This window comes from Lissotriton helveticus, chromosome 10 (genome assembly GCF_964261635.1).
Source record: "Lissotriton helveticus chromosome 10, aLisHel1.1, whole genome shotgun sequence".
In the NCBI taxonomy this organism is placed as follows: domain Eukaryota; kingdom Metazoa; phylum Chordata; class Amphibia; order Caudata; family Salamandridae; genus Lissotriton; species Lissotriton helveticus.
Genome location: NC_136071.1, coordinates 354022826 through 354047844, shown reverse-complemented (window position 1 = coordinate 354047844; position 25019 = coordinate 354022826). Strand labels below are relative to the sequence as shown.

The 25019-nt window shown below is 45.2% G+C and overlaps 1 protein-coding gene across 2 annotated transcripts in view; it reads left to right on the top strand.

The window, feature by feature from the left end:
- The window catches only part of CCM2 (CCM2 scaffold protein), a 349754-nt gene extending 326370 nt beyond the window's left edge, over positions 1 to 23384 (top strand). For both annotated transcript variants that reach the window (XM_078662564.1, XM_078662563.1), the window contains 3 exons: positions 7441 to 7579; positions 8557 to 8695; positions 20983 to 23384. In XM_078662564.1, coding sequence (XP_078518690.1) covers positions 7441 to 7579; positions 8557 to 8695; positions 20983 to 21263 — 559 coding nt within the window. In that variant the 3' untranslated portion in view covers positions 21264 to 23384. The remainder of the gene's footprint in view (positions 1 to 7440; positions 7580 to 8556; positions 8696 to 20982) is intronic.
- The last annotated feature ends 1635 nt before the right edge of the window (positions 23385 to 25019 follow it).

Here is a 25019-nt window from a genome sequence, read left to right as displayed (position 1 = left end):
CCAGTCATACATATTGTTCTAGTGTGACTAAAATATGTATACCCAGCACTGCACACCCCACCCACCAACATGTAACTTAAATATGCTATTAACCCACCTAATGCAACCTGTTTCAACCACCACGTACACTTCATTCAAACAGCTTGAGTGAAGGTTGTTTTACTTGCTAGTTCATCTCTGCTAGTGTTATCGAAATCTAGGCACTGAAAGTATACCAACCATATCTACAAATACATAATCGGAGTAGTCTTGAATACTCGTTTGCTCAAAGTTTATTCCTTAGGTACTGTTTGTTTCAATATTAATCAAACCTGTGGGTTACTATCCTTTCACGTGTAGTCACAGTCAGCAGCAGAAAGGGCTTAACCGGCTTTGGATGACAGACAAGTCGTATGGACAAGACAAAACCTGTAAGAATGTCCCACTGTTAGTATCCCATGCTCCACAAATTCTAGGGAAAGCAGTGATGAAAAAAACAATATCTGATAGAGACATCTAACTGCAAATTCCTTATCTGTGAACTTCCAGGCGCCAGTCTGGATCCGGAAGATTTTTGATAGCCGTACCCCTCGCGCCAATAGGTGGCGTCAATCGACTCTGCGTGATGCCGTAGGCATCGTGTTCGTCATCGCGACAGCTGCGTCGTCTTTATAGGCGCCACACTGGCGTGCTGATGTCAGGTCTTTTCTTTCCACACCAGGCGGTGCAGATCCGTCAGAGAGCTACCCCCTGTCAATTGTTGACAGACTTTTTTCAACTTTTTGTCATACTTTTTGGTGTATAGGATGTCCAGCAAGAAGACCTCTGGGTTCAAGCAGGCGGCACCTGTCTCCGCACCATGTCACCACAGACCCCCAACTGGTTTATCTGTGGTGCCTGGAGCACGACCACAACTCGAAGTCATGCTCTAACTGCTAGACCATGGCGCTGAAAGCTTTGAGGGAGCAGGCCTAAAAGCTGCTTGCGGCCTGGCGTCCAATGCTCCCGGTCTCGGTCGAGAGGAAGGTCCGAGCACCGCTCCGGGGGTTAGAAGTTTTCTTCCTCCCACTCGAAGTCATTAAGGTCATGTAAGAAGCAACATAAAAAGCACAAGTTGTAGTGTGCTTTGACTTCGCCCCGTCTGTCACCTGACAAGATGGAGGAGTCTCAGCGTTCAAGGCCCCGCAGTGCTGAGCGGGTGCCTGGGTCGGCTCCATGTTTCCCTCCCTTTCCAGGGCCTGTAGCGACCCCCGCCCAGGTAAAGGAATTCTTTATTGCCATGTATGCCATATTTGGGTGGCCTGACCCTGCTGTGCCCCTTCGGGCCCGCAGGCTCAGTGAAGGAGACCCCATCGGTTCCACGACTCTGGCGACACGGACTCCTCTTGGATCTGTTCCTGGATCCCGACCCGCACCAGTCGTACCTCTACGACCTCATACCTCTACAACCTTCCCCGGCACCTCGTCCGACGCCAAGACCATCAACGTTGCCAGCGCCAATCTTCGGCGTTTCCCCATCGTCATTCCAGATGATATGGAGCCGGCTGGGCATCCACTGATGCCAAGACCGGTGCCGTCTGAGCCATTGGGCTCCATTTCGTGTCCTGTGCCTTATTCTGAAGGGCTAGGACTGGATGAAGATTGGGAGGGGCAGCAGGATCCCTTAGAAACCCCGCTCTACAATGAGGAAATGGACTGGTACGAAGATCTGGGTGATGCCAGCGGCTTGGACACCTCCCGAGAGCCTGGCATGCTGTCTCTACCTGGCTATGGAGGAGGGGGCTTCATTTGCAATGGTGGTGCGTAGGGCTGTGGAAGAGATTGGTGGTCCAAGCCTCTACTTCCTGTGGGATGTTCCCTTCCACACCCCTGGACAGGGAATCGAAAATGCTGGACAGCTTTGGTAAGAAAATCTTCTCTCCACCAGCCAAGCATTGCGGTCGGTAAACACGTTATTCCCATTTGCTATTGGAAACGGGAGCGCAGGTGCTGTCACAAGTTTCAGAGGAGGCCCAGGCTGTTCTCTCCCAAGCTGTTGCAAATGGGAGAGATGCAGCAAAGTGTGACATACGATGTGGATTAGACACAACAGACTCACTGGGCAGAGATATTTCCTTGACGGTGGCCGTTAGGCATCATGCCTGGTTGAGAACGTCTGGCTTCTCAGGGAATGTCCAAGACAATCTTATGGACATGCTCTTTGATTGCTCTCGTCTCTTTGGAGACAAGGTGACGCGACTCTAGATCGCTTTCAGGAGTCGCGGGCTACGGCCAAGTCCTTGGGCCTCTCAATGTCATCCTGGCCTGCGTCCGCCTTTAGCTCCTTTCGTGGCTATGTAAGGGGCTACCAACCATGCCAGCACTACCCCAGCCAGAGGACCATGCAAGTTCTGCAATCTCTGCGTGGCCGTCGACTCTGTTCACCCCAACCCTGTGGGTCGGGTGGCCAGAAGTTGGGTCAGGCCACAACACCTCCCCCCTCTGCCTCCAAACCTTCCTAGCCCGATCCACCTAGATCATGGGCGTCCAGTTGGTGACTGGATATGTCATCACCCCCACCACTGGCAGGGTATTGCAAATAGTCCAAAGGGACAACTCCCTCCCCTTCGAGACTACTCCTCGTTCCATGCCTCGAATTTACAATCGGCTGACGGAATATCACCTTGTCTTACTTCGCAAGGGAGTCAGAACTCTCTTGGCCAAGGGAGGTGTAGAGAGGGTTCCCGGCCAGATATAGGCTGTAGTAGCTATTCCAGCTATTTTCTGGTTCCAAAGAAGAACATAGGCCTTCGCACTATCCTCGACCTCAGAGCCCTCAACTACTTCCTCAAAAAAGGAAAAGTTCAAGATGCTCACTCGTGCTCAGCCCTGGCCCTGGATGGTAGCATGGGACTTGCAGGACGCCTAGTTCCACATTCCTGTCCTGCCTGCTCATCGACCCTACGTACCGTTTACGGTGGACTACAAGCACTTTCAATTTACCGTAGTGTCCTTTGGCCTCACCAGTGCCTCTCAGGTGTTCACCAAGGTGATGGTGTGGTCACAGTCCATCTGCGGAGATCAGAGGTTCCAGTCTTTCCCTATCTCGACGACTGGTTGTTGAGGGCGGGCTCGCCCAAGCGGTCGTCTCCCACCTCCTGACTACGGCGAATCTCCTGCATTCGCTGGGGTTTGCTATCGACGTGCTGAAGTTACATCCGACTCCCTCTCAGATGCTTTCTTTCATCAAAGCTGCTCTGGACACAGTGCAGTTTCAGCCTTATCCTCCCGAGCCGCCAGTCTAGGATATTCAGGCTATGATATTGATGTTTCAGTCTCTATCCTGGATTTCGGTGAGAATGACTCCGAGGCTGTTGGGCCTCATGGTCTCCTCCATCCTGCTTGTGGATCATGCCAGATGGCACATGCGGGCTCTGCAGTGGGACCTGAAGTTCCATTGGGTGCAGCATCAGGGGATTCTCACCAACCTCGTTCAGATATCGGACGACACTGAGAACGATCTCCAGTGGTGGTTGACAAACTTGATTGTGTCAGAGGCAGTTCCCTCTCTCTTTCCCACCCAGATCTCACAGAGGTGGCGAACACGTCGCTTCTGGGATGGGGTGACCATCTGGGAGAGGTGGAGATCAGGGGACTCTGGTCTCTGGCGAAAGCCAGGCTTCACATCAAGCTGTTAGAGCTTTGTGTGATCCGATTGGCACTGAAAGCCTTCTTACCATCCCTCAAGAGAATGCTAGTTCAAGTGTTCACAGACAACACTACCGTTATGTGGTACTGCAACAAAGGGGGCAGGGTGGTTCGGGGAACCTCTGTCAAGAGGTCCTGCATCTCTGGACTTGGCTGGAATAACAGGGCATGTCCCTGGTGGTTCAACATCTTGCTGGTTCCCTGAACAGCAGAGCCGACTACCTCAGCCAGATCACGAGTGGTGTCTCCATCCGGGGGTAGCACAAGGTCTCTTTCAGCAGTGGGGAGAGCCTTGGTTAGATCTGTTCGCCTCCAAAGAGAACATGCAATGTCAGCAGTTTTGCGCGTTGGAGTTTCGAAGGCGGCTCTTGCTCGGTGATCGTCTCCCTCATGTACGCCTTTTCGCCCATACCACTCCTGTTCAGAGTGCTCAAGAAGATCAAGAGCGACCAGGCCCAAGTCATTATTTTGGATCTGTACTGGGCACGGAGAGTTTGGTATCCCGAGCTTTTGCAGATGAGGATCGATCCTCCAATCAGGCTGTCCCTTTGGGAGGGTCTTCTGTAGTATTTTTCTTTTAAGCTTGAACCTATTTTAAATTCACAACGGGTGCATCGGTTGCAAAACAGTGTGTCCACCATGTGGTACAGGCATAAAAAAGTGGTAAATAAAAAATCTTTAGTATTGTTTTCCCCACAGTAGCCTCTTTGCATGATGGAGCTTTTCAGTTAAATGCCCAGTGAATGGATAACCAAGAAATATCCGGCAAAGAACATATTCCAACAGAAGCCAAGGAAACCACTTTCTTGTGGAATGGTCTTCTCATCCATGAAGTAACTAACTGAATGCGCACTGCACGATCTAAAGCGAAGGACCAGTTACACACCTTCGGTAATGCCTTATCTGGTAGAGACATGATCTAGCCTCAGAGTCCCTACCTGTGAAATTCCAGGCGTCAGGCTGGACCGGGAAGATTTTCTATAGCAGTACCCCTGTGCGCCGATAGGTGGTGTCGGTTGACTCTGTGTGACCTCATAAACATCGGGTTCGTCGTTGTGACGTCCGCGTCTATATAGGCACCACCCCGGCCCGCTGATGTCGGTACTTTTCACGGCTTTCCACGCCAGAAGCGTGTATCCATGAAGTGACTGACTACGGTGTGTTAAAAACAGCTAGGGCCCTGAAGGGAAACAGCCCTGACACTAAAACTAATCTGCAGTGCTGGAGGATGGGTGGGTTGGTAAGGAATCTGCCGCTAGATCATGTCTCTAATAGATAAGGCATTACCGAAGGTAAGTAACTTGTTCATCTGATAGAGACATCCAGCCGCAGATTCCTTACCTGTGAACAGATACCCAAGCAATACCACCCCAGGAGGAGGGACTGTGGAAAAGCTTTAAACCAAAAAGTCCTGCAGGAGGAGGATCCTCCACTTGAACCTGTCCACCCTCCACCTCCTTGCAGGGAGATTTAGCTGCGACGGTTGACAGCTTTTGACCTTCCTCCCGAAGTCTGTGAGGTTATTCTGTCAGCCATTTTTCGTTTTATTCTCTCCTTGGTCCAGCAGGGCTCTACTCTGGGAACTTTAAAAGGTTACCTTTCAGCCCTGACTGCTTTTCTTTAGTTGACAGATCAATCATCACTTTTTTAATCGCCTCTTATACAGAGTTTCCTGAAGGAGCTTACTCATTTGTTTCCCCTTCGCCCTTTATTATGCCCCTGTGGGACCTTAACCTGGTTCTCACCTTCTTAATGTATGCAACTTTTGAACCACTGCACAATTGCCTGTTCTCACTATTAAAACAGCCTTTTTTGTGGCAATAAGTTCTGCCAGGAGGGTGAGTGAATTGCAGGCGCTGTCATCTCGGCCCCTTACCTGACCCTCTTCCTGGACAGAGTAGTGATCCACACTAGGGCTTCTTTTTTGCCTAAGTTGGGGATACCTTTCCATCTAGGGCGATCTGTCACATTGGCCACCTGCTATGCCTCTCCGCACCCTTCTAAGAAAAAAGAACGCCTCCACCGTCTGAACCCTAAAAAAGAGTTGTTGTTCTGCCTTAATTGCACAAAAGAGTTCCGGGTGGATGACCAACTCTTTGTAGGACACATTGGAGCAAAGAAGGGATGTGCTGTGCAGAAGAGGACCATTTCACGTTGGGTCATCCTCTGCATCAAAATATGTTACTCTTTGGCAAAGAAACAGCCTCACGAAGGCCTTAGAGCACATTCAATAAGGGTTAAGACCGCCTACACGGCTTTTCAGTGTGGTGTTCCAGTTCTTGACATCTACCAGGCGGCCACGTGGGCATCCCTCCACACGTTTGCCAAGCATTACTGCCTGGATAACCCGGTCTGCCTCGAGGGCCTTTTTGGCATTTCTGTCCTGCAGGAAGTTTTGGTTTAAAGCTTTTCCACCGTCCCTCCTCCAGGGGTGGTATTGCTTGGGTATCTGTTCACAGGTAAGGAATCTGCGGCTAGATGTCTCTATGAGAGGAACAAGTTACTTACTTTCGGTAACGCCTTATCTGGTAGAGACATGATCTAGCCGCAAATTCCTTACCAACTCACCCATCCTCCCCGTACTGCAGATTCGTTTTTAGGGTCAGAGCTGTTTCCCTTCAGGGCCCTAGCTGTTTTTTACACACCATAGACAGTCACTTCATGGCTGCATGCTTCTGGCGTGGAAAGTCGTGAAAAGTACTGACATCAGTGTGCTGGGGTAATGCCTATATAGACGCGGTCGTCACGACGATGAACCAGACGTTTATGAGGTCACACATAGTTAATCGACACCACCTATCGGCGTGCAGGGGTACTGCTATCAAAAATGTTTCCGATCCACCCTGACGCCCGGAAGTTCACAGGCAAGGACTCAGCGGCTAGATCACGTCTCTACCAGATAAGGCGTTATCGAAGGTGAGTAATTTGTCCTTCATTTAGATCATGCAATGCATTCAGTTAGTTACTTCATGGACGAGAAAACCATTTCACAAGAAAAAAAGCTGCTTTCTTGGCTTCTGTTGGCATTTGTTCTTTGCCCGATATTTCTTGGTTGGCCATTCACGGGGTATTTAACTGTAAAAGCTCTGTCATGCAAAGAGGCTACTGTGGGGAAAACAATACTAAAGATTTTTTATTTGTCAAATTTTTATATGCCTGTGCCATATGGTGGACACACTGCTTTGCAACCGATGCAACGCTTGTGAATGTAAAATAGATTCATGCTTAAAAGAAAAATACTACTTATGTGTAGCAAAGGTTTTGCAGCTCAAGACTATTTGAGATTCACCTGACGCCACCCCACCTTCGAATATTATGTCAGCTAAAATATATTTTCAACATGGATATGTTGTTTAGCACTGTAAGTGGCTGGTCCTCATCATAGCCGTACTAACTCTGCTTTTGGTTGATGCCCAAAAGTACTTAGGCAGAAAACAAGAACCTTTTCAAGCCCACCCATTGGATGGTGGAGGGATGCAGAGCATGTGAATCTTCAATAGTCTTGAAACACTGTTGAAACTGGTAAGTAACTTTCTCCATCCTCCCCTGAAGATGTCACACCCTGAGCATATCCAAGACAGTTCCACATTTGCGGTCTTTTGTGGATAAGTACATCTGAAACTACAATACTTAATTTTTCAGTGTTTGCCGTGAACATCTTCTTTAATTCCCCAAATGTTTCACTGCCATGTCTTCCCAAGTGAGAAAATATATTGTGAATATTTTTATTGTTCTAGTCAGTTAAGGTTCTAAGCAAATTGTTTTCTACTTTAGTTCCTTTCAGGGTTCGTTGGGCACTGGTGGCAACTCCCCTTCGTCCTTCTCTAATCAACAGTCTCCTCATATCAAGACAGTCAGCGAGAGCGAGCTTAGCACTACAGCTGCTGAACTTCTCCAGGACTACATGACAACAGTAGGCTTTGTAAAATTCTGCAAATCTGCATTTTCCTGCGCAGTTCAGTCTGTGATTAGTGTATTCCAGAGTGTGCATGTGCGGTGGCTAGCACGAGGCAGATTAATTGCCTATAATTGAATCAATTTGGTTTTTGAATTGTTTTGAAAACTGGGGAGGTGGTATGAATGAAGTTCTTTTGCTTCTTGTTCGAGCAGTCTGAGTTCTTGCTGTGTGCCCTCTGATAGAGCAACAAACCAACTGGTTACTTTTGTTGCCATTTTAGTGTCCTCATACTAGTTCCAAATTGTTAAGGAAATTAAAGATTTTAGAATGATTAGAGATGGGCTCAATTCATTGAGTCACCTCTATTCCACCAGATCTTGATGAGATCTGGAGCTTTTTTTGCATGTTACCACTAATTATTTGTGAGTTGTGAAAGAATCCCTCAAATTCTTTACTAGCTGCTCATGAAAATCTTTGAAAACAAATGCAACATGAATTTAGACTCAAACGTGGGATGTGCAGATAGTCGAAGCACATATTCTGATTTAACTTGCTATTTGGGAATTATTGAGGTCAATCTCTCAGTCCAGTATAGCATAAAGCCCGTCATCTTAAGTGGGCTGGATCCCAAGTAATGAAAAGCAAAGGTCCATCATCGCTATCCTGAGGTTTCTGTATTGTTGATGTTTTCATGAGTGATGTTTAACTTTGGTCCCGCAATGCAAAGTCGACGTTGGTTGATTTGCATCCACTGTCTACTTTGTATCCCTGCTTTATTCTATAGTAACACAATTTGAATGGTTTGTAAATTGATCTTTGTGGTGTGGGCATTTTTGTTATCAACTTGTTGTTCACATGCACTAAACAAAAATTAGATTTACATCTCTGTAGTGGGTCTATCACCCCATTGCCCATCATTTACTGATTTCATCTAAATGTTGGGGTAAATGTGTTACATCCTACATTTTAACGTTTGCTGTTTGTGTCCATAGTTACGAACTAAGCTTTCATCTCAAGAGATCCAGCAGTTTGCAACACTTCTTCATGAGTATCGAAATGGCTCTTCAATTCACGAGTTCTGTATAAATCTAAAGCAGCTCTACGGTGACAGCAGAAAGTTCCTATTGTTAGGTGAGTCTGAAGCAGCCATTTTATTTATAAATGAAGTGATAAAGCAGACCAAATGTAGGGCATTTGTACCACTAGATCTTAAAGACTTCTCTGCTGCTGAAGTACAATACGGCTGTGCTTAATAGGCGCTACTGACATTTATTGCTGGAAACCATGCCTGTGAGTTAGTACCTTTTGTTTTCTATCACCGCACATGTTAACTTTCTAAATATGTCAAAGTCTTAAAGTTGCTGTAAAATATTGTCTGCATTGTGGGATAAACTTTAAAGTTCATGAACATGAAACTGTCTTTGCAAGACCCCGAACGCAGAGTTCATTGTTGGAAGAAACGGAAAGTAGGAGATAACGTATTCTGTCTTTTTTTGTTTTTTTAACATATTTTGATATTGAGGAACATTTTAATTCTATCAAATATTTTTTGTTTTATAAGTCAACGTTAATTCTTCCCCAAAAAGATAAATGAAGTGATAAATGTTGCAATCATGAATCAACCTCTGCATAGGATAATATTGGCAGTTCTATCCCAGAGGAATACAGGCACTCTGCTGTCTCAGAAAGCATCGCATTAGCAGTTGGACAATTCAGAATGGGCTCTGTAAACACAACTATGCCATTGTAAAACTTACTTGTCTCCTAGAACAACATTTGGAAAAAAGGTGTGCCTTCCTTTAACATCCCAGGATGTTAGCTACCAGATTATCTGATTATTCTGCATGTAGGGTGTATTATTTTTATTGTTTTGACTGATTAGAGTGTCTCCTCAGTTGCATTGTTGGCCTGTCTGCCTTCTCTTTAAGATAAGGTGTGCCTCCTGTGTATGTGTGCATGAACACCCTGAGGGGGGCGGGGGTGTTTGAGGGCAGTTGAATTGGACAAGAGAAAGGGTTTTAAGACTTTGGGTGCCTAACCGTGGTTCATACACTCTACAGGCAGCAATTGTAACAGCAGCAGAAACCTTATAACCCTGCTTACCACCGACGATGTTACATAAAAATTATCTGGGATACAGAACATTACTAGCCCTCAGCAGTGCTAATAAAATCCTGAGCAGCCACACAGCAACTACTTATCGCTCTTTCTTCACCGTTCATCTCTCCATTTGGAGGAAACTTTGCAACCCATTTTCTAGAATGATACATTATAACAAAAGACAGAGTCATATATATTTTCCAACATTAGACCTGATAATACAATGCCTTTCCTTGTGCAATGTGTGCAATGGCTGGTGCAGGCTAAATTTTAAACTGAATAAACACATTGGACACTCAAAAGAAACAGAGGGCCTGATTGCGATATGTACTGCTGAAGAACAAAGTTTAAAAGAGGAGTTTCATCCTTTACGGTGTCACTTCAATTGCAACTGTAGGTTTATATGACATCTACCCACTCTCAAACGACAGAGATTACCAGTCCTCACCGCTATACCTAGAGAGGCTAAAGACAAAACCACCAGCAATCAGGAGAAAATCACCAACTGCCTCCTAATCAACTGCAGATCGGCCTCACTACATGCAACGGACATAGCCGAAGCTATCCTCACACACGACATTGACGTTGCGTTCCTCACTGAGACCTGGTTAAACAAGTCATCTCCTCCCTGCCTAGACATGCTGGTACCACCTGGTTTCTCCCTCATCTCCAAAGACAGGATAGAACAACGAGGAGGTGGGGTTGCTATCATCCACAAGGACAGCTGGAGCATCACAGAAACCTCCTCCTTCGAGTACGACTCATTTGAATGTCTATCCGCTGTCATCAAAACCAAAGACAATGACCCTCTACTATGCCATCTACTCTATCACCCCCCGGGCAGAAACAACGAGTTTGGAGATCAACTATCCAACCTGATTGCACAAGACGCTCTCGGCGATTCCAAAAACCTAATTCTTGGTGACCTGAATCTCCGATGGAACGAAATCCATAACCCTCTAATCAGATCGCTATCCAGCCTCCTCGCCGACAACAACCTTACTCAACATTGCACTGAGGAGACACACTACAAAGGAGCCATACTGGACGCCATCGTTGCACAAAAGAATTCAATCACGGTCAACCACATACTTCCCGTTGACTGGTCAGATCATCATATGATCCTATTTCACATCAATCACCCCATCATCCCGCTTAAACCTCCCCAAGACCCCCCCAAATGGTCGAGAAACCTCTCCCAAGTACCCCAAGACATTCTAGAAGGTCAGCTAAGTTCACTTCTTCCAGACAACTCTCTTCACCTTTCGACCAATGATCTCATCGACCACTACAACTCTGAGCTAGTCTCCATTCTCGATAATCTAGCTCCTCTAAAGCTCAAAGGAAGCCGTGCCACCCCTTCTAGAACCTGGTTCAATGCGGATCTCAACGCAGAAAGAAGAACCTTGAGAGCCAAAGAAAGAAAGTGGAGAAACAACCCAACAGCCATCCTTCGCCTACAGCTAAAAGCAGCCCGCAAGAAGTATAACAACCATATCAAAAACAAGAAATCCAGCTTCTTCCGAGATGCACTAGCCAATTCCAAAAACAGACCTAAGGAGCTCTACAACATAATCAGACATCAAACATCCAAGCCTCTGCCCTCACCCCTGCAGGCGTCCAAAGAACTATGCGACAACTTCGCCAGCTTCTTCAACGATAAGGTCTTAAAAATCGAATTATCTCTAGACATCAACAACTTACACCTCCCGAAGAGCAACGCGGCCATCCCACAGGCCCTCTCTTCCGGCCCCTCTCCCCTCCTTTGGCTAAGCTTTCGCCACGTGCAAGAAACTGAGATAATCTCGCTGATCTCGACCTCCAAACCATCAGCTCACATCTCAGACCCCATTCCTCCCTCACTAATCAAAAAAATGAAGCTCACCTTAGCACCTATCTGGGGCAAAATCATAAACGGCTCCCTACAAAGCGGAGTGGTCCCCGACTGTCTAAAAATGGGACAAGTCACCCCTTTGCTGAAAAAAACGGGTCTTGACTCTACTGACTTGAACAATTTCAGACTGATATCTAACCTCCCTCTACTCGCCAAAACACTGGAACGCTGCGTTCTCCTGCAATTGACTCATCATCTGGATAACATCAATCTCCTGGACCCCCTCCAATCCGGCTTCAGACAAGGCTGCAGCACAGAAACCGCGATGCTGAACATCATAGACGACATTCACGGTTCTCTTGACGCTGACAAGTGCTGCCTCCTCATACTCCTTGATCTATCCGCAGCTTTCGACACGGTGGACCATAAGCTCCTCATCAAGACTCTGCAAGCAAGAGCTGGCCTTGGCGAGGTAGTTCGCGATTAGTTTTCCTCCTTTCTACACAACCGCTCGCAAATAATAAAAATGAAGAACTTCACCTCCGAAACCCAGCAAGTCAACAAGGGTGTCCCCCAAGGATCAGTACTTTCTCCTCAGCTTTTCAACATCTATATGGAACCGCTCGCCAAACTACTCAGGAATGCCAATATCCACTTCCACCTCTACACGGATGACACGCAGATCTACCTGGAAACCTCTTCACTTAACGACATCCACAGACTAAATGCTGTCTTAAACGATGTTCAAGATTGGCTGACAAAGAATCACCTGAAACTCAATCCCGACAAGACCGAAACTCTTCTCATCTCAAACAAAGAAGACAATCCTCAAATCATTGAGTGGCTGAAGACGATCGATGCTCTTAAAGGTTCTCTCACGCTAGCTGATTCCGTAAAATCTCTGGGTTTCACCCTAGACCCCAAACTAACCTTGACAAACCACATTAAGAACTCGGCAAAAAGTGCATTCTTTAACCTCAGACTTCTGAACAAAATCAAACCTTTCATTCCCAACAAGGACCTTAAACTAGCCATGCAATCTCTAGTTCTATCTAGACTGGACTATGGGAACTCAATCCTAACAGGCATCCCCAAATCGCACCTGGCTCCATTAAAAACAACACTGCATGCGGCAGCAAGAATGATCACAGGATGCAAAAAATCTGACCACATCTCCCCAGCACTCAAAGAACTTGAATGGCTCCCGGTGGAAATGCGTAGCACCTTCAGAACGGCCTGCCTAACCCACAAGGCCCTCCACACCGGAAAACCAGAATACTTGGCAAACAAGCTCACAAAAGCTGGCCAAAGTAGAAATTTGAGAAGCTCTAACTCCCTGCTGCTCATCCCACCAAAAACCAGAAAGAAGAAAACTGCGGACTGCTCCTTCACAGGAAATGCCCCCAAAATATGGAATTCTATCCCCCCGCATATCAGATCCATACCGTCCTATGCGGAATTCAAGAGCCAACTCAAATCCTTGTTCCTCATCCGTTCCCTAGGTCCTGGGTAACTAGGATCAATAACCATCCCCAGAACTATGTGTTATCTCTGTATCCTATTACCAAGAAGTCCTACTGTTACGAACTTTTCCTCATCCATAATTGTCTTTCGATGATCGCCTTTATTTGTTACGTGTCTTTTTGTTCACCTTTTCATTCCTTTTACTGTAAAGCGCTCTGCTACCTTCGGGTGGGTCTTGTTAGCGCTATAGAAAACTTCTAAATAAATATGTTTTCACATATGATCATCAGGAGTGATCAAAATCAAGAACCTGCAGTGAGTATACTATATTCTGTTTTCAGAGTGGTCTTCTCTAAATTCCTAGCATAAGTGGTTCCCTTTCAGATCTTTCAACATATATTTGTGTACCATTACTTAGACAACTGGTTTCTAAAGGTGGTTACCCTTTTAAAAATAATAGTGCAGAATCAGCAATCATGCCATTTCGAGTAATCCACAATTTGGACACATTTTTGACAAACTTCTTTTTGTTGGGAAATTGACCGTCTTATACAGTAAAACATTTTCAATTTCAGATAATCCTTCATACAACAGCTAAGCATATTTTCTCCCTTTCTGGCAATATAGCATCATTTATATTCTTTGTCCTGAATGCAAGATTCCAAATGAGACCTCTTCAAGAGTTGATAGAGGAATAATGGTAGAGGGTAGAAGATTGAGAGCAGACACTTAAACCTACAGCTCACATATCTACAATCATCTTTTGGGAGATGCCATAGGAGGAACCTATTGATAGGAGTTCTCTTCCGTGGATGGATCGCTTCCCCTATAATCAGTTGTGGCAGATGCATCAGTGTTAGGTTGGCAGTGCCTGAAGGACACGGCTCTCTATTCACAAGAACTGGCCGAACAAGCGGTAGTTGTATCGTATAAATGTGTTGGAGCCGAGAGCAAACCACCCGGCTCTAAATCCATCCCACACTCAATAGCAGTGGGCACAGTTAGAAGTGTAGCATAACTGTACTACAGGATGTATTATCTGAACAAGGAGGGTGCAATGAAATGCCACACTCTCTCAATAGAAGCTGAAAGATTTACACTGCTTCGGGTTTTAGACCTGCAGATCACCGTTGTATAGCTTCTGTGCCTTCAGAACACAATAGCCGATGAAATTACCAGCCACATTTTAAAAGAACATGCATTCTTCTAAATTTCTGAACTTTCTAATATGGACTTCAAGACTGCCACTGCATGAATCGCAAAATGCGGAGACTTCATATCCTTCGGATAAAGTGTTGGAAATGTATTGGAATTCCATTCAACCAGTTACTGTCTACCAAAAGTGTTGATTTATCAAAAGCAACACAAAATGATGATGATCTTCATTGCTCTGGCTTGACAATACGAATGATGATATACAGATCTCCCTCTCTGGTCGCAAAAACACAAATAAAGTTTAGGAAGCTGGCTCTGTTTACGGAATACCACTAGGTAGTTCTACTGTGCAGAGTCCAGAAATTCCCCCAGAAGTGTACAGGGCTCAATGTAAACCCAAAGTGCTCTATTAGTGGTTGTGAGGGCGAGCAGGCTTAGGCCTAACACAGAGGAGTGTAAGACAATTATGGCACACACACATTGAGATTTCATGTTTGGGCCACAGTTGGATACAGAACCATGCTAAGTCCTTTCAATGGCTGGCAAACAAGTTTAAGCTGCATAAATCACAGTTTTCTTTAGAAACCTGCAACTCTGTCATCTCTTGGCCACGTACAAGGAGGAATTATGAGAGGTCCCTGACTTTATTCTGCTGGACGCCAAGCTGGCAGTAGACCCTTTGGGTCATAGGGGAATATCTAATCTGTAGCGATCCTTGATCCTTAAATCCTTGAGCTTGCTAACAGCAACACATGCAGCTTGGAAGCAAGACGTGGAAGAACTAGAGGACAGTGAGTGACAGGAAGCTGAAATGACCACACAAGAACAAGCAGTCTCTTTCAATAGCAGCAGAGTTCAGTTACTTTCATAAGACTAATATAACCCAGAAAGGATTTGGAAGGTGGGCCCCGATGAGTAGCCCTATCTGTATGTGATGTGGGGGACAATTAGCCACCTTTTATCATGTGATATGAGAGTTTTAACCAATTCAGAGATACTGGAATAGAATACACGATTCACAAGCGGAGGTTTTGTGCACACCACTCCCATTAGCCTAGACTCCAAGGTAACAATACTGGGGATAATGGAGGATAGGGTGGACTTGAGAGGACAACGAACATTGGCATGGATGGGTTTTCTGGTAGCAAAGAGAAATATAGCGTGCTGTTGGCACTATGAGACCTCCTATCGTACGAGACTGGTAAAGAGATGTGACCTGAAATATTCTCAATGGATAGGCTACATCTTAGAGCCGCTGAGGCAGTATGGTATGGATTTGGTGTGAGTTCCCCAGTTAGCTGCCATTTCTGTATTGCATTATGGTGATATAAACTCCCCCAAAAATATGTAAAACAAATAATAATTAAGACCGTCGAGCTATTGCAGACTCTTTTTTTCAAGGTTACATTTTAATAGCAGACAATGCACATACATGTAAGGTCAGATAAAAGTAAGCAAAATAGAATTGTGAGTGTTAACATCATGTCCATGTCACAATTTAGCTATTTACTTTAACATGCCAAGCAATATGGGAGAATCTCTTGTGATCAGCAACACTTGCACAATTCTTATGAGTAAAGTTACATTGCCAGGAAATCTTATAGGTGACACTGCTTGTCAAAGCTACAGTTTGGAGTCAGCAGTAAAACGACTTAACAGCATGTTAACTAGAGGGGTAAAAGGCAAGTATAGTATACACGGCTATGCATTTGATGTGTAGGGGGCAGGGAGCATGGCTCTGGAGAGTATTGTACTATGTGAAGCTGTCTAAGCACTGGGTGGTTATGAGTGGTTTTGATGCAGTATGTACTTTGAGTAGGATATTTAGTCAGGAGAAAGAAATGTGCAATACTAAATAAGGGTTTCTAGAAGTGGGTGTGCACTGCATTATAGTGGAAGGTTAAGTGGCCTATTTGTCCTACGGTTTAGGGCAGAAGTGAAACCAACTACCCATAATGAGTGAGGGTTAGCCCACTGGCATTTGACTTTGGGGAAAGGGTGTCATCCTTGGTGGGGGCGCGAAAGGTTTCATTGAGTTCATCCATCTCAGTGATTAAGTGTATTTCTGGAGGCCCCTGGCCTCTTCTTGATGAGGCAGGGTGCTGTTGACTTCTGCCTAAGAAATAACCACACTGCGCCATGCAATCGCAAAAGGGTGGTGTGCTGGGCTTCCAAAAGCGTGTGATGATTATCCGTGAGAGTATGACTTCCAAGTCTAGAAAGCAAGACATGTCTTTGTATCTTTTGGAGTGTTTAACTCATTCTAGAGCACGTGTATACCAGCCACGCACCTTTTCTTGCCCAGGCAATAAATGTAACTTATCTGTAACCTCAGCTCAGAAGCGTGCTAGTGCAGGACATGTCCAGAACCTTTGTTCCATTTCAGTGCCTATTAACGGACAATGAGGGAAGTAGGAGTCTGCTCCCAGAAAGTATTCACCAAGCTCCTCCCTGGGGAGGGGGGGGGGTCAACTAGGGCCTATACAGGATGTAAAATGGTATAACCTTCAGCCAGGCATCCCTAGAAACCATACAGGGGTGAGTGAGGATACATTCCCGGATACATTCTCGTTTAGCATCATTAAACCGTGTTAAGGCCCTGTTCCCATTTTACATGCAGCACACTTCGACAGGGGCCTGTGTGTCTGCCATCAGCACTTGGGTCAGCCATCAGCTGAGGTGCCGCCTAGTGTCCATGGTGTGGAGGGACTGCAGTACCTCATGCATTAGCGGCTCTGCAGCCATTGTGTGTCAGTTTTGGTGCAAGGTGTATCAATGTATAATAAGTCAGAAAGTGACCCTAAGGCATGCCGTGACAACCCTGCAAGTTAATCAAAGGGAAGAAGGAAGCCTTCATTGAAAAGATCACCTAGATTCCCCATGCCTAGAGCTTGCCATTGTTTAAGATTGGTGAGTGCAATTTCATTACCAGTATACAGGAGGCTAAGAAGTGGAGTTTCTGAAACGGGAGGGAGGATCTCCTCTGTAAGGCGCACAGTTCTACAATAACATATGTAGGCAACCCAAAGAAGATGAGGAGAGGGTTGTGTCAAGCGACCTACCAGGTAAAGCTCAGAAGCACCTCTACTATCCACGGTGCTTGCATAGTTGTAGTGTCTTCCAGGCAGATGCCAAACAATCCATTGACTAAACCATTGGAGTTTGGAAGCCGTGTAGTAATGCTTTAAATTAGTGATACTGTGGCCACACCTGTTGGGTGGGAATCTGAGTTTGACCAGCGCAACCCTTCCCCTGCCTATGCTCCATGTCAGCTCACCGAGTAGTGTGTCCAGGGAGCGGAATCGTTTTGCAGTTAAGTTGAGTGGTACGTTAGCAAAGTAATACAGTGAAGCGGGAAGCATAGCCATCTTTGAGAAGGCGATCCTGCCCATTACTTACATTCCTGTCAAGCAGGTCTTTGTCAGTGTGCTATATTTGCATGCCTAAATAGCTGAAGGTATGTTGCTGCCCAGTGGGTGTGGCGCCCATCATCTCTCCCCAATCCCCACCGCCTGCCCCCATATCTAGCTGAACTGCGGACCACAAAGGGTTGAGGGCCAGTAGGCTAGATTTCTGTTTGTTGACATGCAGGACAGACACTCCACGATATTTTCAGAGGGCCAGCTCAATGTTGGGACAGCCCTTGGCAAAATCCCTAAGGTACAGTAGCACGTCATCCGCATAAATTGCGATGATTGTTAAAAGGTGGATGCCGAGTGGATGCTTGGAGCACCAGTATTTCTGGCTTGTGAAGCGGAGCACTGCACTCATGCATCCACTATCATGGCTTTCTGAGCCACTGCACGGTCTTTGGGATTATCAATGCCAGGGAGGCAATTTCCCGATCAATTCAGAAAATTCAGGGGCATTCCAAGGGGCTGGCCTATAGGCAAGCTCAGCCTTTTCAACGAGTGGTACAGCAGATAGTCCTTTTTTTTGGACCCTCGGTCATGGCACCTGTATTGAACAGGACAGCAGGGTCAACAGTCCCCTAACTCCCCCTGACCGGCTGTAAAGGCTACCAAGATGCTTTAATTTGTACCGATGGTCCCAGTCAGGATGGTGGGAGGCGGGATTCACCATTTCCTTACCGGCTGGAGATCCATGACAAATGGTCTTCCAGGTTATTTAAAGGGGCTACACCCTGTCCCGCCACTTCCATCTTGCCCCACTACTTCCATCTTGCCCCACTTTCCTCCCACACCAGAACACATTTTTAAAGGAGCACTTGACAGTCCTGATTCAGGAGGTAAATCTTTAATTCTTTCACGGTGCCATTGAACAGGTACTGACTTGGAGAAAGGCGCAAGGGATGCTATCTTCAATACCTCATCACGAAAAATGATGGGGGCCTCACGCCAGTCCTGAACCTTTGTCTTTTGATGTATTTCTGCAGAAGGATACGTTCAAAATGCTCATCATGGCTCAGATCTATACGCTGTAGACTGGATGGTGTCCTTGGACTTGAAGGACATGTATTTCCATATACCCATCCTCCAGCCCCACAATCATGACCTGTGGTTCAAAGTGGGCCAAGAATAATTTCAGTGTGCTGTGCTTCCCTTTGGGCTTACCTCGGCCCCTCATGTAAAGTGATGACAGTAGTTGTGGCCCATCTACGGAGGTTAGTTGCCTATGTATTCCTGTACCTCAACTTCTGGCTGCTGAAAGCTCGCGTACCACAGTCCATTGTCAAATACCTCTTGACATCATTGAGTTTCACCATCAACAAGAGGATTTCCACCTGAGCCACACATGTAGACTTCCATTCATTGGAGCAAATCTTTACACAATGTATTCAAGTCCTTTCCTCCACAGTAGTGAGTCCAGGTCATTCAAAAGGATTCCAGTGTTGTGATCTTGATGAGAATGGCTGATGCTTCTTTGCATTGTTTACAATGTCAGGTGTGCATACAAGCCCTGCAATGGAGCCTCAGATCGCAGTGGGCATTGCATCAAGGCTACCTCTTTGACTCCATTCAAGTCTCAAATGGGATGGCTTAGGATCTGCAATGCTGGTTGTCAGTCAGTCAGTCAAATTCACTTTATTCGGTTGATTAAAACCATACTACATTAAAAATACAAATATATATATATATATATATTTTTAATATTGCAAAAAAAGCACAATCATTGCAAAATACAGATAGTGAAATCTAAATCATCAATATAAACAGGAATAATTCATTGAATTTAAAATGTACTAATTAATAGCAGTCCTTCTCTTATTCCTTATTCTGACCGCTGCTGTCAAAAAACTAGCTATATTAAAAATGTCCCAAACATTGGTCAACATTTGCAAATATATAAAAGCGGGTCTAGCCTGTATAAAACCTTTGCCTTTTAAAATAGGTAAAATTAACCGATTTCGGATGTGCAAGAAATGCTCACAAAATGCATTGAGTCCTGAATAGAAAAATGATCACATGTACAAACATTCAGGTCCTCCGGATTTTTCCATCCCATTGGTCAGCTAGGAGTAAGTGTAATTGATTCAGTCTGAATCTCACCAGAAGGAAACGATGATGCTGGTTGTCAAACGCTCATCTGGTCAGAGATTTGACACACTCCCTTCCCGGATCTCTCAGTTGTGACAGTGACATCAATGATGGGGGGCTCACCTTAGATCAGTGGTCTCCGCATCAACCCGCTGGAGCCTTGGCTGGTCTATCTGCTTGTTCCTCAAAGCCTTCCATCCAAAGATTCTCATAGACAACACTACCGCCATGTGGTACTACAGCAAGCAAGGTTGGGGGGTCCTGGGCCCTGTGTATGGAAGCTCTGCACATCAGGAGGTGGCAACAGAACATCTTTCTAGTTTCTAACCACCTGGCAGAGTCCCTGAATGTCAGAGCAGAGGAATTAAGCAGAGATCATTTGGCAGATCACAAGTGGTGTCTCCATCCTGAGGTGATGCAGGGTGTCTTCAAACTCTTGTGGAGCCGTTCTTAAATCTGGTCTCCTTTGTTGGGACGGCACTGGCAGCAATTTTACTCATCGAAATTTCCTCCAGGACACTCGTTAGAGAGACTAATTTCAGCTGGAATAGAGTGAGGGACTCCTGAAAGTCTTCTACTTTGGGCTCTGGAGGTCTGGAAATGCCAGATCCAAGTCATTTTCATTGCCTGGTCTGGGTCAGATCAGTGTGGGAGCGTGAGCAGTCTCCCTCTGATCAGCCATCCGCTTCGGGAAGACATCCTTTCTCAGTGCAGGGCAGATCCTAATCTCCGATAATCTCCACCATTGACTTCTCCGCACATGGAGATTTAAAGGTGGCATTTTAATGCATTCCTTGCTTCCCAATACCCTTCCATAAAGTCCATGTACCCTATGTGCTGGGAAAAATATTTCGCCTAGTAAGGTGTCCAATAGACTGACTTCTTAGAAGCCAAACTTTCTGATGTTTTACTGTTTGTTCTCTTCTTAGCCCAGCAAAGTCCCTTTTTGTTTCACTTCTAAAAAGGTCCTAAGTTGGAGATTGGCACATTGTCACCCACTGTTGTTTTACGCTCCGTGTCTGTAGGTGCAGAAAGGGATAGAGCCAAAAAACTGTCAGCTTGCAGGGGTGGCACGTATATGCTGAGCTGCAAGACGCCAGCTGCTGGCCCGCATGAGTACTGCCTTTGAAGTTCTCCAGTTCCTGCCTGGCACCTGGGGATATTCTAAAGGTGAGGTGTTGGCGGATAGTTTCCACCAAAAAGAGTGTTAGTAAAGGTAAGTAACTTTTTTTTTTTTGTTCATACTTGCTACTGTGTCGCTTTCTGTAATCTGCTTACGTTGGCAAGAATTTAAATTGTTTGCTTTTCCATGTAATGTGCTTTGAAGTGACCATTCCTCCCTCTACTCATTTTACTTTGCCACTCAGGCCTCCGACCGTTCATTCCAGAAAAGGACAGCCTACACTTTGAAAACTTCTTAGAAACCATTGGTGTGAAGGATGGCCGGGGCATCATCACGGACAGTTTTGGGCGATACCGGCGGACAATGAGCACAGCTTCCAACTCCACGACTAATGGAAATGGGGCAGCTGGTGGCTCGGACGACCAGTCTGTGCCTTCGGAGGGTGACGAGTGGGACCGAATGATCACAGACATCAGCAATGACATTGAAGCCCTTGGGTGCAGCATGGATCAGGATTCATCTTGAGGGCCAATGGGGGAGGGGTCTACCTGTCATTTGCATCAACCCTCCCCCCTCAACAGCTCTCTGATCGCTCTCACTGGATGGCAGCTGCCGCTATTGTCTAGTCCGTCTCCGTGTTCAAGGGAAGAAGCCAGTCAGCGATGGCCGCTCCTCTCTGGACACATGCGACTTCAGCTCTTGGCCATCTGTGTTCAGTTCCTTTTACTGTGAAGGAGAGCGAGCATGTGTGTTCTGGGGCAGGGGTTTCCTCGCACAGTGGCATCAGATGGCATGTGAAAAGCCAACTGACATTCGATCTTTTAGTAGTACTTCTTTCCAGGACCTTGTTTTTTTCTTTTTCATGGGTGGTGATGAAGAAACTCTCCTCCATAGCAGTGTTCTTAAGGTAGGGCAAGTCATGCAATGGAAGGCGATGTAACGCAGAGCGCTGGACGCACCCGACAAGAGATCATTAGACTCCAACCACGAGTTCACAGTTTTGCACATCAGGTTTTACTCTGAGACTTTTTTTTTAAGAAAATGAAAAGGCGAAAAAAATGAAGTTTTATCACAATGTGAATAATTTAAACCGATTGCTGGCATTGTTACACATTTGCGAACTTGAAGGATGGCAGTGCTGTCACAAGCTTCACCATGGCATGTATTTTTTTTCTTTTTTTACTTTTTGTCTGATTGCGTGAGAAAGTGAGAATTATATATTTACATCATCGCTGTTTTTTCACGTTGTGCCTTCAAACCTACAGTGGGCTTCATGCTGTCACACTTCCTAATGAAAGGTATTGCACATCGGGATGACCTGGAAAATAGTGTATACAATTTTACTGACACTCTGCTGATACTTTTATAGTTTTATCCTCGTCGCCTGGCCAAGTCTTATGCTCTACACTCTTTTGACACCTTGTCACTCTTCCTCGTCACAGTTATGGTCATGGGTTGATAGGACTGTGAGGAGAAAGAATAGGGCTTGGTTTCATAAAGGTAACCTGTAGCTAACCTAAAGAAAAACTGTCAAGCAAATGGGGGATAAAGAGGACTGAGTTTTAAACGTTTAAATTGTCAGTGACTTGCAGCACGATATCAAACTTTAATCAAGGTTGCTAGAAAGTGTGGTGTAAACTAATATTACATTTGCTTTTACAATGTTTTAATAATGCAGGTTGAAGGGAAGTATCCGACCTCTAGAAAGGTTCAGATGCTTGCCTTGTAATTCAAGCTAGATGTTGGAGGAGGGGTTGCGAGTAAAGAAGTGGTTTCAAAACTTTTGCCTTTTTGCAGGATGTTAATGACTTTCTTTGTAACATTAACGTCTCCATTGTTTTCCCATCTCTTGCGGAGTAGAAGACCTCGCACAAGAAGCTGATAATTTTCGCATGTACCGTTTTCCTCCAATAGTCCTAGGTTTGTTTGGATTATGATACTGACTGGTGTGGATCAAGCCCATGTGCTGCATGTGGGTGGGCTTCGGTCTTCTGCATAAGTTCATAGGTGTGGCGTGCATTTCCAGTGGTTCCTGATGTATTCTGTGTGTCAGCGGTTGACCTGGGGCCAGGACTGAAAAGACCTGGTAGCACTGTACCCCGAGCAGATGCAGAAGGGGGTGAGCATGGTAATATTTAAAGTATTGCCTACCTGTTATGCTCGTTCTTGGAACTCTGTTTTTCCTCCCACTTTCATTTTCTTGCATAGTGGATAAAGTTGCATTAAGGCTCTTCGGCAAGTTCTAACCCAAGAGCCCTCTTGAAATCATGCGATGAGAAAATCTTAAAAAGAGGTTCAACTCAAAACTCAAAGTTGGTAAAGTCATGATAAAGAAACGTATGTGTATGTTTACAGTTGTTTCTATTTGTGTATGTAGGTAGATATTCAATCCACACGTATATACATGAATGGCTAGTTAATGAGATTAAATACCCCCTCTAAATTTGTATTTGATGCTAAACAGCCTGATAACTGTTTTATTTACTGTGCAAAGCAATGTGGCATAAACAAAGGAAGTTTCAGTTTACAGTGTAATATCACACATTTCACAGAGGAAGCTACATGACTGTACACGTTTGCTCTTCTAGTTAATGTGCCCTTAACCATTCCTTTACTGTGCCGCAAAATAAATGTCCTATCACATTGTCTGTGAATCTATCTACTTTTATGTATATCTATTTTTTTATATGCAGGCGTATACACATTTTTGGACCCGTGTAATGTATAGTTATGATTAGGTCCGTTTTTTGTCCATTGAAAAGGCATTTTTTGGGTTGCTTATAACTTTGGTGTGATTTGACCAATCGTCCCAAAACGTTGCCATTACATAGCAAAAGAGGCTAAATTTTAGTATGCAGTGCATGAGTTGGCCACCTAAGGCGTGTTGGACACCTGCGAAGAGTTAAAAGCGGGGTCTGCTAAAAAAAACATTTTCTACCAGCAGCAATGTGATAGCACCATACATTGCATCCCAGCCATGCAAAAGATAACTCATCAGATAGTGCTTATGACCTCAGAAAATGTATATCAGTAAAAAAGAGCACCTGACAGTGCATCATTTTTAAATAACCTCATGCACCCAAAGATAGAAAGCATACTGTATCAAAGGTTGTTTCAATGGTAATGTTAATGGTAAGGTCATATATGATGTTAATTGTGAGATCCTTTGTGATGTGACGTATTTCAATGTGGGTGAGGCGATGAGCATTGTATTAGTGTGAGTTATGGTTGTGTGCAAATTCTGGTTTATGGAGCTAACTATTACTGGGAAATTAATTTCATGCTATATTTAAAATGTTATGGCCAAAGTTCACCATAACTTCTACCTTAACTGTTTTTCAAGCGAATGTGTTTGTGCTTGTGTTTCTATATATATATATATATATATATATATATATATATATATATATATCCAAACAAAAGTTCACTCACAAGTGAAGACGCCTCATACAAAGTGCTATAATCCTTTTATTCAGGGACGGCAAGGGTTGCAGCCATCTGCTTCTCTCCATTTAAAAACAGCCATACGCGTTTCAGGCTTTACACAGCCCTTGTTCACTGGCAAACAGCAAGCGGCAAACCGGCATTCCAAAATGTGAACACATCTGCAGTTCTTAAAGTGTCCCGCCCCCAAAGGGCGTATGCCGTGTGGCATCTCGGTATTTGCAGTTCACATAAGTATTTCCACAGTGGGTGAATGCCGTGCCCCTCATAATATGCAATATTGAAACCCCAGTGGGTGGGTAGAAGTTCTCAGGCTGGAAGTCTTGCCATTGGAAAGTCACCAAATCGGACACTTTGCTCGCCTAGCGTCGTCATTTCATTGGCGCTGTAGATCTGCGTGATAAGCAGCGGGCGTCTTCGCGGTCGAGCAGGCCGCTTAAATCCAAACAAAAGTTCACTCACAAGTGAAGACGCCTCATACAAAGTGCTATAATCCTTTTATTCAGGGACGGCAAGGGTTGCAGCCATCTGCTTCTCTCCATTTGAACTGCAAATACCGAGATGCCACACGGCATACGCCCTTTGGGGGCGGGACACTTTAAGAACTGCAGGTGTGTTCACATTTTGGAATGCCGGTTTGCCGCTTGCTGTTTGCCAGTGAACAAGGGCTGTGTAAAGCCTGAAATGCGTATGGCTGTTTTTAAATGGAGAGAAGCAGATGGCTGCAACCCTTGCCGTCCCTGAATAAAAGGATTATAGCACTTTGTATGAGGCGTCTTCACTTGTGAGTGAACTTTTGTTTGGATATATATATATATATATACATATACACACACA